The sequence below is a fragment of the Megachile rotundata genome, chromosome 10 (assembly GCF_050947335.1).
Source record: "Megachile rotundata isolate GNS110a chromosome 10, iyMegRotu1, whole genome shotgun sequence".
Classification (NCBI taxonomy): Eukaryota; Metazoa; Arthropoda; class Insecta; order Hymenoptera; family Megachilidae; genus Megachile; species Megachile rotundata.
Window position 1 is genome coordinate 7,191,181 of NC_134992.1, and position 17,207 is coordinate 7,208,387.

Consider the following 17,207-nt stretch of genomic DNA (forward strand, 5'->3'; position numbering starts at 1 on the left):
ATCCAGCGATCCTTCCGTCCAACAGTACAATTCCATCTCCCGCGATTAGTCCCATAAATTCCAGCGGCAGCGAACGGAGCGTTCGTCATGGTCCGCGGTTCGATCTGGCGGGAAAACATCGTTCCCTGCCTAACCGACACGACCTGGTTATAAATCGCGCGGCGCGAACGAGAAGACATTTTCTCGAAGAGCCGGACTTCTTTTTATTCGTTTCGAAAACGTGTCCCGATACTAGTAGTCGATCGAAGTTCGCGTTCCGGGATTTTCGCGCAGTGGCAAGAAGTTCGAAGTTGTTCGCCGTTTCGCTGTGTGTACGTAAGCAGGCAACGGTGCAACAATGAAGGTAGAAAAGAAGTTGGTTCAGGGGACGAGAAGTAGGAGGAGGAGCACGAGGTGGAAGAAGAAATTTTCACCGCACCTTCACGGAGAAAACGACTTCGCTTAGAACCGCCTCGCCGACGGTTGCGGCGATACGCTCCTCTCTCGGAGCCTTCGAGCGTGCTCTCCCCTCGGGCTACCAACGGAATGTCGCGCAAAATTCGCGAAATTCACGGCGTAGTCGCGAAACGACGTGCAACGAACGATGCGTCGTACGGCGGCACGTCGTTTCGAGATCGAAGCATATCGATGGCGCGGCCCGTTTACCCGATACCGAATAAAAATGTTCGCGGTGAATTTTCTTCGGCTGCTTGCGGTATGGAAGGTGGCGCGCGGCGCCGTTGTCTGCTGACGCTCGTTGCTGGCTCGACGAACAGAACCGAGGCCTTCGCTCGCTCTTGCGCTGCGAGCACTGTACAGGCTGACAGTCAGTGGCGGGTTTCGAAGCTAACGGCGTTGGCCAGACTCCCTCGTATACTCCGGGGCCCCGGTGTCTCAGTTCCCCGTTTCACAACCTCCAACCGGAGTTCGGCATATTTACGAATAACGAAATACGTTCTAACAAATCGCATTTTATTCTTCTTATCAACATTTTCCTTTTTAATAAATTTCTTTTTAAAATAACAAACGATTTTTTATCCAAATAATCTTTTAATAAAAATTCACCTGCATAACTTCTTTATGAAATAATGAATAATTATTGATTTGAATAATTATGGAATGAAAACTTTATAGTGCAATCATCTTTTTTTTTTAAATGAATGATTTTTTATTTAAATTATCTTCCGATGAAAATTCTTCTGGACTACTTTATGAAATAACGAATAATTATTGATTTGAAAAATTATCAAATAGAAATTTTATAGTGTAATCAACTTTTTTTTTTAAAGAATGATTTTTTTATACAAATAACCTTTCAATAAAAATTCTCCTGTATAACTTCTTTATAAAATAACAAATAATTATTGATTTAAATAATCTTTGACTATAAATTTTGCAATGTATTAAAATTGTTTATAATTACTAATGAATTTTTTTTAAATAATCTCTGAATAGAAATTTTTCAGTATAAAAATTTATCCCAAAAAACGAGGGATCTTTTTATTTCAATAACCTTTGAATAAAAATTTTCCAGTATAATGAACTTGTTCAAAATAACAAATAACCTTTTGTGTAAATAATTTCTGCATGGGAACTGCAAATAATTTTTGACCTGAAAAAGCTTCAAATAAAATTTGCGAATGTAACAATTTTTAAAAGTAATAAATATTTTTTATTTAAATAGTTTTTGGACAGCAATTTCGAAGTCCTTTTTATTGAAGGAAATTTTGATAAAAAATTTCGAATATAATAACCTTTTTTGAAAATAACGAATAGTCTTTTATTTAAATAATCTTTGACTAGAAATTGTATATGTATAATTTTTTACTGGAACAAATTTCTAAAAAAAATTGTGTGATAATTATGTTATTTGTTATTAATTTTTTAATAAAAACTAGAGGGAAAATATTTTAAATTAACAAACCCTTTTGTTATTAACTATTTTGATTATACTAATTTTTTATCAAATCATTTTTATATAGAAATCATAAATAATTATTTATTAAGAATTATAATAATATAACATAAAAAATATCAATTCTAGTATAATGGAATTATTTGTTATAAGAAAAGTATCTACCCGAAAAAAAACAAATTCTTTTAATTGTAAATAAAAATTGTTAATGAATTGAAAGTATTTAAAAATACCAAACAATTATTTCCTTAAACAATCCACAATAAAACAAAATTATTCGAATATAATTCACACTGTTTTATTACTCAATCTTCGAATTCAAAAGGTCAATAAAACAAAATTATGTAAGAATAATTTTTTCCTTCAATAGTCTTCAAATAAAAACTGCCAACAAATCGACTAACAGATAATACTTTATTCTAACAAATTTTTACCCGATTATTCGAACAATACTCGTCTCTGTCTCCGATTCAACACCAGCACGCAATTCCGATTTGATGCAACAATGAAATCGTTGCAACAACGAATACTTAAATTAAAAATTTCCCAGTTTCCATTTTCTTGAAATACAAGCTTCATTGCATTATTTTACACAATCGTCTGCAATTACAGATTTGAAAAGTGTAGTGATGTAACTGAAAGATTTTTATCGATTTTGACACGTTTTGCAAGGTTATAATGAACGTAAAATTAGAACGCGATATTGTTAGATGTTTTTAGTAATGATTTTACATCGTTGGAAGCGTACACTTTCGGCCGCGCAGCTTAACAAACTTGCTGATAAACGGATGTGAGAAGTGCGAGCTTCGCTAAATTGTAGTTCTGTGTAATGTCCGATTGACCAAAGTAATTTTGAGTTTTTGCGCCGGATCGAATTTTTCGAACCGTTCTCCCGTAACTTTCATCGAGCGAGGCCGGCGTGCCGCGCACTTTCTCGCGCAAAATGATTTTTCAGATTAGTGTTAATACAAAGACTTTTACATCAAAAATACATTAACAGTAATAACTTTTTTGACTGATTTGTTCCACACTAAAAGTAGAAATCTGACATAACCTCTATTTATTTTATTTTAATTTAATATTACTAAAGATTTGTTCCATACTAAAAATAGAAATCTGACATAACCTCTTCATATAACATAGATACCTTTATTTATTTTATTTTAATTTAATATTACTATAGAAGTCAACCTATTTTAACATTGCTGTAAACATATTACACTTCTTAAAATTTACGTACGAAAATTTCTAATTTATCTTTTATGGTTATATAACATTTTTGTATCCACAAATATATTTATTTAGTTTTATTAGTCGATTTATTTTAATATCGATAGAGAAACATATTATTTATAAAATATATTTTTAAAAAATTCTAACTCATGATTATGTTATGTAAATTCATTTGACCTATGCTTTATGTCGATTATTTAGGCAATTTTTAATTTTACATATGCATCATAAATCAACACGTATAAATCATTTTGTATAAAGGCTTTGATTACATTTCGAAATCATGCGTTTAAACAATGGGTTTCCTTTCTATGAGCAACATGAATGGCATAAACAATCCGAGGATATTCAATATCAATTATACAGTTAATTTATGTGGCGTGAATAGAGCGCACCCTCGCCGTCGTCCGAAATCCACCACCGTTCGAATGTCAACAATATGCTGTTCGCTTTTCCATGTACAATGGCGTTTAAAAATAATTTATCGAATTTCGAAATCCCATCGGTCGCGTAGTAAATCATCGAAAACGCGGGACTATTTTAATTTGCCCGTATCGAAACAATTTGCCTAACGCTCTAATGGATTCGTACTGTCGAGTGGCAGAAAAAAAATCATTCGATCAAGCATCTAAATCATCCACACGCAGCATCGAAATTCATAAAACTCGCGGCTCTAAATACGCGATAAACGCTTTACATTGACTACGTACAAAAATAAAGTCTCGAAACTTTCTTCGCGAACATTAAAGATACCCGCCACGTTCCCGTTATTACACTTTAACAGATCTCCAGCTCGACATTTTTACATTCCGACCGTTTTTCTTGCATGAAAATTAGAAAATATTGACACACGTCTACTGCCAATCGTACAGCGCAAATCCTTGTGCATAACGTACGAGTTATATAATGATCAACGAGAACGTAAAAATTTCTCGATACACTTTTATACATCTTGTCGACGGTAATAGATAGCAGGTTTATTCCGTGGAATTTTGTTGCGAAAATTGCAGAGGGTAAATTTTTAGTGGAACGCCGTCGACGAGGGGTTTGAAGATAGACACGAGAGCGAGGGAGGGGCCCCGAACGTCGATGGTACGGTCCTGCGTGCCGTGCCGTCGTGCTAGAGTGCAGGTGGGCCGAGGTCCGACGGAAACGGCCGAGCGCGCGCTCGGGGGAAAACCGAGCGGCGGCACTCGACGAGTACTGTTGTCAGAGTATTCAGTAATGCTTTGCATGGCCAGCCAGCCGCTAGTGGGCTTGTCGGTGAGAGTCGTGTCGTTCACTCGAAGTGATCGTGTGGTGTTACCCGACGAGCCAGCCAGGCAGTATCCCGTAACTCGAGTTGTACGAGCAAAACGGAACGACGAGTCGATCCGGCACTGTGAGTGTATTTCGTGAGACTGTGAAACGGAAAACGAACAGAGCGTTTTTACGGAGCGTACACCGACGGTGTGGAGCTTCGATTTCACGTACTGTTTCTTCACTGAAAACAAAAAACCATCGCGCTACACTGTGTATGGTACACGAGCGAACCAAGATGCTGTCGTCAGTGCCAGCGAAATAATAATGTGGTGCGACGTTGGTCAGGTGAGTGAAGTGCTACCGTCGGTTCTTTTTATTTTTCCTCCGCGCTTTTCTTTCTTTCCCCGTTGCGAAAACTGTGCTCCAACGTTCCTGTACGGCCAGCCCGAGAGAGCGTTACGTGAACACACCGTGGCTACGAGACGGTGTGTTTCAGTCTGTGAATTTCGAAAATTCCCAATCATACGAATCGTGCGTACGGTTAAGTGTCCGAGTGTGTGATTTTCTTTCACCGTCGACGGATCCTACGTTTCGCTCTTGGCCGCAGAGAAGAACTCGTAGTTCGCAATCGCGTAACGCCTTGAAAGGCTGGCGCACACGAACGATGCTTGCAAATCTGCCTCTACGATCTCCTAACCAACGATATATAACGATCGTATGACTAAAAATCGACAGGTAAATCGCGTTTCCGAGCATACGGCCGATGTCCGTCGACCACGGGCTCGACTGCAAAATATCCCCGCAAAAATCCATAAAGCTCGTTGCTTCGTTTCGTTAGATCGTTCATCGTAGTCCACCGACGAATCGCTAGAAACGCATAACGGTTAACTCGTCCACGAAAAGCATCTCGTTGTCGACGTTGTTTTCGAGTCCCGCTAAAAAGCGATACGACGACGGATCGACGTTGTGCCGAAGTGTCAGATTTGACGCGTGGTAACCTCGTGTTCAGTAGTTTGAATTCGAAGCGATCCCGCGTTTCCTTGGGCTTGGGGACGGGCGCCGCGGGGCGGGAGGGAGGGCAGCAGCAGCAGCACCAAAGAGGTGGAGGAGGAGGAGGAGGAGGAGGAGGTAGGACGGTGGCCGCGGATGGGTGGCGGTGTTGGAGGAGCGAGAGGGCGATCGAGGTGGCTGTGGTAACGACGGTGGGTCGTGGGTCGCCCGTTGGGGGAACGAGAGAAAGAAACGACGATAGAGAAGGAATAAGAGCACCAAGGAGAGACGTATATATACGCGACGTGGGATAAAGATGGAGTGCACGACCAAGAGAGAGAACGAGATAGAGAAAGGTGACCGGAGGCTCCGCGGCTGCCTCTTCTTTACTTGGCCAGCGATGTGGAGGAAACCTAGCGTCGCCTCTGCGTTGCCCGATCAGGGGGGTAAAGGGAACGACGTTCGCTAAGCGACCGTGGTGGGGGGAGAGGGGCACGGTTATGACCAACCATCAAGGGGGCAGCGTCGTCATGGTTACCGCGACGACAACAACCCGTACTGTTCTAAGGGATGTTTTTAAAAGCATATATTTACCTTTGCTCTTTTTCCTCGCGATCGCGTGGATGCGATAAGAAGGATTTTTCTTTCTTCTGTACGTTACGTACGTTCGATGGCCCCGTTTCTGTACATCGAGTTTCTCGTGACCATTCCTTTTTTTTATATTCCTCGAATATTGTGTAGGAAATTTTAATCGTTAGTAACGCTTTATTTGGAAAGTGTCCTTCCCGTTTATCGGGCATGTCAGTGAAACTAGATGGAGTATGTAGTCCCGACACCCTTATCGTTTGATTTTACCGCAGAAAATACGTCACTAACCTCAGAAACTCTACTGGTGGATCATGGTGTATTTTTAGACCTTTCGACGACGTATTCCTCTTGTCATCGCTCGGCTTTCGCTTTGAAATTGAAGTTCGATCGGAGTTTTAAAATTTGGTATCCGTTGTTAAAATATGTGTGCAGTTGCGTACGATATGGTAAATTTTTGTACAAATTTAGTGGTGATTCGTGAGAGTTCCGACAACAAAATGGTGCGAACGCGTCCGACGGAAGGAGTGACGCGCAGCCTCTGCTAACGAATCGATGATCTCATGTCGGTTTTTTCGCATACACCTCGCGTATTTTTGCTACTCCCGTTGATTTCTAATCGTGGGAGAAGTAATTTTCCCGTAGAAAAGGGTGGAAGTATCTGTACTAGTGACAGATAGTGCTTGGTACTGTTACATAAGTGGGATATTTTCTTGCGATACGGTCGGCCGATCGATCGGCTACAACGAATGCGTAATCTCGTTGGTGGACGTAGTCGAGAAACTAATCAATTATTTTTGCAAGAAGTTTATAACAAAAGTTCTTCCTAGATGAATCTTATGGATGTTTGAAAATCGGTGATCGCTTCAGAATATGAACAATTTTCTGTACATAAGAACCTGTACAGAATGTCAGTTTAAAGATTGACGGTGACACGTTTTTGTGATTTTCATGCTTAAACCTTTCACTACAAGGACAATGAAATGTGTACGTTTAAACTTTTTTTAATTGAACGACAAATCACCACATATGTAACTGTTATATTTTTTTAATGTTATTAATCCTTTAACATTTTTTTTATTATTATTGTTTTAACATTTTTCTGTTATTCTTGTTTTAACATTTTTTTATGTTATTAATATTTTAACATTTTTTTATATTATCAATGTTTTAACATTTTGTTATATTATCAATGTTGTAACTTTCTTTTTACTGTTATCAATGTTTTAAAATTAATGAATTATAACTTTTTATGCTGCACACATTTTTTATAATCGACTTGATATAAGTAAAATATAATTTAAAAATCCCTGGAAGTATCAGCCGCTGACTGGTTTATTTCAAAATTATAATTAAATGTAAAAGTTCTATATAAAATTTGAAGAAGTAAATTATTTTATTTGTATCTTTATATTAACACTTTGTCAGCTTTGTGAGTATCTCATCTTTGTCTGTTTCATAAAATCTTAACCGCAACATAACTAGAAATTTTTCTGGTTATCTTGAATAAAATTTTCAAACATAATTTTCTAAATTTCCCGTCAAGTATAAAGAAAACCTTCATAAATCTTAAGAAAATATATAAAGTGTCTTCACACAAACTTTGACTATTAAAAATAAAAATGTCAGATGATGAAAATTTTGATGATGATTTAAATCAGTAAGTTCATTGACGTAGCTTGTAAGTTCATTTTGCTACAAAAATCTCGATTAAAACGAAAAATAATATCGTTGTAAAATTACTTCAAAATTTATAATACTTCTTAATTACCCTCTCAATCGCGTTAACAAGTTTCACATAGTCTTCAAATAAAACAAGTATATACCGATCAGCAGATGACTTAACAGCTGTTATGTGAATCCACATTGCCAAGCTTTCTCCGCACATCTCAAGTAGACATGGGATCAAGTTCAACATGCACTCATAAATTCGAGTCAATCCCCATGGCAAAGTTTCCTTTCATGACATCCGAATGCTATTTATAAGAGGTGTCTCACTTTATGTAGCTTCGTAAACTACTAGAATTATGTAAGCTAATTTCGAACCTCAGGAATAAACTTGTGAAGTTTATGAATTTGCTATTATTTCATTTTCTCTTACAGGAGTGTTTATTAAAATTTAACGAATCGTCTTAACCTTTGCTAAATGTAGTCAAATTGTGGTCAAAACTTTGTAAGACATTTTAGGAACTAAATAAATGAACATTGTTTAGTAAGTAAATAAATGAACCATTGTTACTCATTGTTTAATGTTTAGTTAAATGTGAATATCGTGAACAGAAGAAATACTTAGAGCCATTTAAAAATAATTAGAAAAGACTTCTAGTATATGTACTTTAAGATGAAATTATTAAATATTGAAATATGAAATGGTTTTAACTTTCATTATGTTACCTTTTACATTATTAGAAAATAATTTTGCATATTTGCAGAACAAATTATGGAACTTCCAGATTATTAAAATGCAAGCTTGCCTTTGGTAATTTCTTTTAAATTAAAAAATTTCCAAATTTTCAAAGAGCCAGGTCTTCAAATTTGCATATAACCGAATTTCCAAATTATTATTGAAATGTTCTCAAATTTCCAAGTCTGAGAGTTCCAAATTTTTACCTAAGCTTGCAAATTCCATCAACTTGCAGTTTCCAAAATTTCCAAACCATCGACTTTTTAACTCAAGTTCTCAAATTCCCAATTTCCCAAGCTTTTAACTCAGAAATTGTCAAACTAACCAAATCCCAAATTCGCAGATTTCCTATATTGTAGAAACCCAAACCCATTTACAAGCTTGCAGTTTTCAGAATTTCCAAGTCCTCGATTATTTAACTCAAGTTCTTAAATTTCCAACCTTGAGAATTTCTAATTTCCCAAGCTTTCAATTTAGAAATTGTCAAATTAACCAAACCTCAAATTCGCAAGTTTCCTATATTCTAGAAACACAAACCCATCAACTTGCAGTTTCCAAAATTTGCAAGTCATCGACCATTTAATTCAAGTTCTCAAATTTCCAACCTTGAAAATTTTCAATTTCCAAGCTTTCAGCTCAGAAATTGTCAAACTAACCAAATCTCAAATTCGCAAGTTTCCTATATTCTAGAAACCCAAACCCATCAACTTGCAGTTTCCAAAATTTGCAAGCCATCGACCATTTAATTCAAGTTCTCAAATTTCCACCCCCGAAAATTTCCAATTTCCCAAACTTTCAACTCATAAATTGTCAAGCTAACCAACTCCCAAATTCACAAATTTCCTATGATCCTAGAAACCCATCTACAAGCTTGCAGTTCCCAAAACTCCCAAGTTTTCAAATTTCCAATAGCCCCAAATTAGAAATCACGAAGCTAACCAAATCTCAAAACCCAGCTGCCCAAACACCTTGAAATTTCTGAGGAAGTCAAATCTGCAAATGTCCGAGTTTGAAAATCCGCTGCCGTCCGGTGAAATATCGCGAGGGAATGGTAACTTGTGAAGAGAGAGAGGCGTATAAAATCTGTGAAGTTACCCTCGGTCTCCGTCGTCCGGCAGCTCTTGCGGCGCATCGAGCCGCTCACCCACCATCACGGGCCATTAACGAGAGAGTTATCGACGCGCGATCTGTCAATAGGCTTCTCCCATTCATAAATTCGCCCGGCGTGTGGCGGCCGCATAGTTTTGCCGCGAAAACCACGTGGCGGCGGCGGCGCGCGACGTCCTCTCCGCCGACGTTGCACCGCAACCGAGCCGAGGCTCTACTACGTGATTTACGGGCCGCGTCCCCGTTTTAAATGCATGCAGAGCACCAACCGTGCGTGTGCATCTATCTGTCTGTCTCCCTCTCTCTCTTTCTGTTTCACTTGCCGGCACACGTTGCTTCCTATAATACTTGTAGCACGTGTGCCGGTGTGTGTACGAGCGTGGGAGTCGAATGCCTTTGGAGAACACGCTCGCACGCGGTTTCCTACCGCCATAGGCATGCCATACCTTTTGTCAGACTTTGCCCTTTCGCGAACACGCTTCCTGCTCGGGTTCCGCGCCTTTCTTTGCGACTGGTCGCAAAGTCGCGACTGGGTTAACCCCTTACACTATTCTGACTCGTGACGCATTCATACTTCGGCTATGATCAATTTTAATCGAATTTTGAATACGTTTCAATTTGGAGTTCAAGTCCAAATATTATTTGCATAGTCAACGACTGCATGATACCACATTGACATAACATTTCAAGTTTCTGTGTCTGTTTTCATGTTATGGCTGAAATTAGTCAGTTTTGACTTGACAAAAACATCGTAGTGCAAGGGGTTAAGATGTTAAGATCTGTAGTTTATTGGGAATGATGAGATTGACAGCTTCCGGAAAGCTTATTAACCCTTTGCGATCGAGAGGCGCTAAAATTTGAAATAAGCATTATTTAACTAATTTTATAATAGTGATAATAAACATAGTAAAACAGACAATAGTAGAAATTATTAGTAAAGAAATAATAACCTCAACGGAACTCATTTGACATTTTAATTAATAATTTTTGTAGTTGCTGCTTGCAAACAACAAAATTACTCTCGAGTGCAAAGGGCCAATCTTGCACTATTTTGACAAGTCTGACGCACTCGTACTTCGGCCGGCGTCAATTGTACTCGAATTTTTAATACGCTTTAATTTGGAGGGAAAGTCCAATTGTAATTTACATGGTCAACGATTGCATAATAAGATATTAACATAACATTTCAAATTTTTTTGTCTGTTTTAATAATGTAGTTGTAATTAGTTCTGACTGACGCACCTGGCAAGTAAATCATAGTGCAAGGAGTTAACGCTCCGATTTTTAAGTGTGAATCGACCAACTGCAACTTATTTTCGTTGTACTTACATGTTGCTAGTTGCAAGTCGTTGCAAGTTTTTAAGTGTCAGATATTAAATTCTATAATGATGTGGTAATAATAATATTATGGTAGAAATAATATTATTATTAATGTTACACTTGGAGTGGATGTCGCACATTGGTGCTTGAGAGGCACACTTGGAGCGTTAAGGGTTCGTACAGACAGTGTATTTCGTGATGGTGATGGTAGTGATGGGTAAAATGTTCAAATTTAGTCTATTAAAGATATCTAATGATTAGGTTCTTCGGTTCTCCTGTTTTCTAAGATTATTGTAAGTGAAGACTGAAGCTAGGTATTTCTTTATATAAAATCTTTGCCTAATTGCTTATCTAGAAATTTAGAGATTGGTAAATTTAGAAGTATGGAAGGATGAAAGATAAAAATGAACAAAATTGGAAGTTAGGTTTGCAAATTTAAATATTTGGGAATTGGACAATTTGGAAACTTCATGATGCGTTAATTTGGATATTTGGAGATTTGGAGAGCAGTCAACATTGAAATTAGGGAGTTTGGAAATTGGGGATTTTGAAATTAGGAAATGACGGAAATGAGAATTTTGACAATTAGCAAGTTTGAGAATTCGTCAATTTAAAAATTAAGACATTGATAATTTAGAGATTTGAAAATTGAGAAATAGGAAATTGGGAAATTTGAAACTTGGGAAATAGAAATTTGGAAAATTTGAAAATAGAAAAATAGGAATTTAGGAAATTTTAAAATTGAGAAATAGGAATTTGAGAAATTTGAGAATTGAGAAATAAGAATTTGGAAAATTTGAAACTTGAGAAATAGGAACTTGGAAAATTTGAAAATTAAGAAATAGGAAGTGGAAAATTTAGAAATTGAGAAGTAGGAATTTGGGAAATTTGGAAATTGAGGAATATAAATTTGAGAAAATTGAAAGTTGAGAAATAGGAATTTAGAAAATTGAAAGTTGAGAAATAGGAATTTAGAAAATTTGAAAATTGAAAAATAGAAATTTGAGAAACAAGAACTCGTGAAATTTAAAAATTAAAAAATCAAGAACTGCAAATGTGAGAATTACAGATCCAAAAACACTATCAAACCACAAATCACAAATTACTGTTCAGAAATGTCAGAACAAATCTTAATCTCCCCTATCAGTATACCTCTCACCAGATAACACCGATAATAACGTAACGTGATATTATTATGTCGTTAAAACGCAGCTCTACTTTCATTGTATATTAAGGTGATATTAAACAAATGAAATTCAAACTGAGGGCCTCTGATATAAATTCGATTGCGAGCCAAACACGATCCTTGTTTCTTTTATATATACACTCTACGATAGTCGCATATCACGAGTATAAAATATAAACATACACTTCACGAGTGACAGCTGAAACTTCACATGGGTTCGTAGAATCCATTTAGACCCGTATCTCGCTTGAAACCGAAGCTCATTTTCCAAACACCATAATTCGATCTCATGAACACGTTTCATTCGCACTCGACATAAAGTTCATTCACGGTTGGAGGCAATTTAAGGGAATTGTCGATAATTCATTCAATATATCGTTTTCGGTAATTCAACTTTCCAAGAACGATTATTGGTTTGAAGTTTCGTAGTTTGCGAATATGGAGGATAGGTTGGTTGTCGACAGGATACAGACTCTCGTTATATTGCCGTTTTTAGGATTGCAGGAGTGCAGGTGATAATATTTTTCATTTGAAAATTAATATTAAATTTCATAATATAGAACTTGACCTAATATGACTAATCTAATGATTACTCAAATTGTATATGATACATAACAAAATTAAGTCAAGTTAAAAATTTGCAAAACCAAAATTTGAGTGATAAAATTAAGTTAGTGTAAATCAATTTAAGTTCGATTAAATTTAAAATACAAGTGAAAGCAAGTAGTTTTAAACAATAAAATGTTGGGTTAAATATTTGAAATTTCAGCAAAAAGAGATTTGAGCGATTCGATTAATTTGAAGTTCAAGTGAGAATAGATTCGAAAAAGATTAGTTGCACTAAGAGTTCGATTATCAATCGATAGTAACCAGATATCAGGACCCTCAATTATCAGCAATTTGTTTTCATACGTTGTACTATCAATTCGGTCCAAGTCAATCAAATTATCTCCGATGTAAGTTGTTTTTTTTCCCGTATGCAGAAAGCTTGCGGAACCCTGATAATCCCCGGTAGGTAATGCACGACCTACGCCACTGTTTGGCGTTTCGCTGATAACATCGGTGAATCACGAATTACGAATGTTACGTTGCGTCTGGCATCTCCCACTGTGTTTGTCCCCCTTCGATGCAAAGACAACCGAAGCACGTGGTGCGATCGTACACGCGCAGACACAAGCTCTTTCTCTCTCTCTGTCTGGTGTTGCACTCTCGGTGCCGTTTTGTTTACGTTACCGTAACACCTCCCGTCGATTGAAAAATTTGCAGTCATCACGCGCGTGTCGTAATTCACGCATCGAACGCTCGCGCGTTACGCTTCGCCACGATGACGTCGAAAACGAGAGGCGACCTGCCCGTACGAATGCTCTTTAACTTGCATTACGGCTATATAGACGATGCTGCGAATGAAACTGAAATCGACGTGATTTGTATGCGGGACGAGATGCCGCGAATGGGCTCGCGACAAGATACACTTTATCGGACACGCGTGCTACGCTTTGTCTAATGCTACTTTCGTTACTTGGAGACTCTTATAATTTTATTCATTCTATTTTAATTAGGATACAAAAGTTTAAAATTGCTTTGCTGATTCTCAGTTTTGGTGAAAATGAAATCAACGCGTGTTTACGTATTCAGATTTTAGAAGATTCGCACGGGATTTCATGACAGAAAAGTATTACAGAATAGCACTTATGGCATATCAATTTTAAGTTTAGGGCCTCTAGAAGATTACAGTATAAGCGCATCGTCGATATTTTCACTATAGAGTTGAAAATTCTTTATTGAAGCAAAGAATGATTTAACCAATTTGCAGTTTTTGATTATAAAACGTGAATCTTCGAACAGAATTTCATGACAGAAAAGTATCACAGAATAGCACTTATGGCATATCAATTTTAAGTCTAGGGCCTCTAGAAGATTACAGTATAAGCGCACCGTTGATATTTTCAATGTAGAGTAGAAGGTTTCCCATTGAAGCAAAGAATGATTTAACCAATTTACAGCTTTTGATTATAAAACGTGAATCTTCGAACAGAATTTCATGACAGAAAATTATCACAGAATAGCACTTATAGTATATCAAATTTAAGTTTGAGATCTTTTAAAACAGCTGCACAAACGTTTCGTCGAAATTCTTAAAACGAGATGGCCTCTTTCATATTTTGAGAAATAGCGATTTAATTTACACTTCGCATTTTCAGCACATAAAAGTCTAAAATTTGATGAAATACAAATATTATAAAAAGGTACCTATCAATTCGAAGCTTAAGTCTGAAAATGAAGAACCTAATTTCTGTTAGAATATTTCAAGGAAAGTACTTTGGAACATTCATCTAATAATCCATGTACAATACCTGTAATAATGCAAGCGTGTTAATAACCGTGCATAATAACCACATTATTACCCATACAAAAGGTCTACTAGATATTAGATCACCTACAAAGTATTTTCCAAAGATCGATTTACGAGCGAAATTAGGGTGAAACCGATCGTAAAATATCGAAATAAATCACGGTATCCGTTGGTCGTAACGATGATCCCAAAGAAAAGAGGGAAAGAAAGAAAAAAATATACAAGGTCCCCAGCGGGTGTCTAACTTTCGAGGATTCCAGCCACGTGCCATTAACGGTACTGGTTTGCTTGAAACCGACTTACCGCACCACTATTCACGAAAAGTAAACCGTTAACTCGATGAGACACGTGAGGTCGAACCCTATCTATTCATCGACTCTCGATCTCTCCACGCGACAAGAAGACGTATCGATAACCGTCGCTCTATTCGAGTGCACGTCAAGTCGGGACAGCTTTGAGGTAGGTTAAGGTTAAATGTGAGAATCAACGCCTCTCTCTCTCTATCTTTATTCCCTCCTTCCGTCACGATGAAGCTTTTGTACGAGTAAATTTCACGCCCACCACGCTGATGGTTTCGTAATTGCGGAGGGAACACAACGAGAGAGTGAATCGAGGCAGCAGTCTTTGCGAGACTTTCGCTCGGAGACTCTAATCGATCATCGGATGCTAATCAATCCTTCAAGGGTGATGCATATAGGGACATTCCGTGTACAGAGGTGCGAACACGTTTAGATTTACTAGGAGACATGGTTTCTTGATTCGAGTAGTTTGAATACAAATATTTAAAGTACTGCTTCAAACATATGTCACTCACATATTAGTAACGTGAGTGTTGACACATGTATACAGTTATATTATAATCATACCATAAGTACATGTATAATTATTCTATGTGCATATATGAAAGTATAAATTTATAATTACACTATGTGTACAAATATAAGTTGTGTGTATAAATATGTATACGTCCGTTGATGGATTAACCCTTAGTCCTACGTCAAGAGTTCTTCACGTATCGCTCGTGATTCTTATGAATAATTCAGACGAATAAATTTAATATACTTTCATTTATCCACTGCAATAAATGAAAAATATATTTGTTCTATTACAATTTTATTAAGAACTTTTCTATTTCGTAAAGGTAGAAAGTATCCGAAACGAGGGTGAATGACCTGCATGAAAAATGTGATGTTCCCTTTTTCAAGATTGGACCGTCGATACAGCAAAACAGGAATAATGGCACCTGTCCCGGTGGCCACTCATTGCGGTTTCCTCCTAGAATCTTATTATACAACTCATGCGAGCAGGTGTTGCCTCCAGTCACCATGACACTCGACCCTTGTTTCGCCGTCGGCTCTGGATTCTTTCTCCGACTCCATGTTTCCAACGATGGATCTTCCACCCTGCTGCTATTCGGCCTTGAACCTTTAATCCTCCGCGTATATACCCTCCGGCCTATGTGCGTTCCTTTTCGGTTTACGGTGCCCTTACGTTGTACTTTTATTAGTCTTTAAACGGCACCGCCTTTGTTCGAAATTATATATCGTTGGCTCGTGCCACGCGCTTATTGTTTTCTGCATGAATGAAACTGTGGGCTGTCGAGGTATCCACTATTCTTTCATCTCGTTTTTCCAATACCTTCACTTTCGGCACCTTGCATCGTGCTTTATACGTTTACACTTGTTTTGTCTGCGTTTATGTAACTGTGTGTCTTTAACGTTGCACTTTTCTCAGAATATTCACAAATAACAGGGTGTATTCAAAAGTTACATATTTATTGCATTATTAAAAGGTTCTCATTTTGTTTATACTTATGTAATATATAATCTCTTATACAATATACAACATATATAGTTTCTTGTACATATATTATACTATGATATCTTGTACATATATAACATATATAATCTCTCATACATATGTAATACTTCTCTTATAATTCCTACATAAATAATAACTGAAATTAAGTTCTTACAACAAATTACTTATTATCACAGTCCCACTCTTAAGTCAATATAAGTTTAATTAAAACATGCAATTAAAAATGTAAAGACAGTGTTACCAGACACAATGAAGCAATTTATCGGTATCTTATATATATAAAAATAATATATATAAAATATGTTTAAACGTCAAGTATATAAAAGAACGTTTAATGGAATGAAAATTGTATCTAAAATTCGTCAGTAAATAAGATGTTTAACAGAGAAATGTTAAACTTTCTGCGTTAATGTAGATATTAAACGTGCGAGGTTTACAAAAACTAACACTGCATCGTTTTGTATTTCATCGCACCCCAGTGAATGCAAAGTGCACGTGGATGAGTTACACGAGTGCAACGAGCGTGTACAACCGCGAGCATACTCTACGCGCGTTTTACTATCTCGACCGTATGAGCATCGGATGAGCACGTGTTGTCGCATACGCGATGCGCTCGACCCTCTTTTCTTCCCGCCAAGCCGTCGAAACGAGTCGATGTCCATGACATTGCTGGTACATCGACGATCACGTATTTTCTCGTAAAAATTTATCGCGTACGCTTTAGATATAGTGTAGATCTTCGGTGAAGGATGAAGTGAAGTTCGATTTTATTCGAGGGATAAACTTGACACTTTTATGTTTACATATTTTCTGAATTTTCGTTATTTAAGGTTTCAGTTATCAAGTTTTAATTTTTTTATTTTTCAAATTTTTAATATTCAATTCCATATATACTCAATTCTAGAATTTCCTAAATTCTCAATTCTTACTTAGATTTCCTGTTTTAAGAATTTTCTAAATTGCTCAAATCTCCCAGTCTACATTTTACATTTTCTAAATTTTATAATTCCTAAATTGTAAGATTGTTTAAATTCTCCAAACTTCCCAAATTTTTGGAATTAGTAAATTGCCA

The 17,207-nt window shown here is 36.8% G+C and overlaps 1 protein-coding gene across 3 annotated transcripts in view; it reads left to right on the forward strand.

The window, feature by feature from the left end:
- tara (SERTA domain-containing protein 2 taranis) overlaps positions 1–17,207 on the forward strand; it is a 247,096-nt gene that overhangs the window by 166,869 nt on the left and 63,020 nt on the right. For 2 of the 3 annotated variants that reach the window (XR_013039718.1, XM_012289554.2), the window contains exon 1: positions 4,326–4,714. The exons of the other annotated variant lie outside the window; for it this stretch is intronic. Coding sequence is in view for 1 of the 2 variants with exons in the window: in XM_012289554.2 (XP_012144944.2) it covers positions 4,694–4,714 (21 nt within the window). In the remaining variant the exon portion in view is untranslated. Of the gene's footprint in view, positions 1–4,325; positions 4,715–17,207 lie in introns of those variants that run through there. 3 annotated transcript variants of the gene reach the window in all.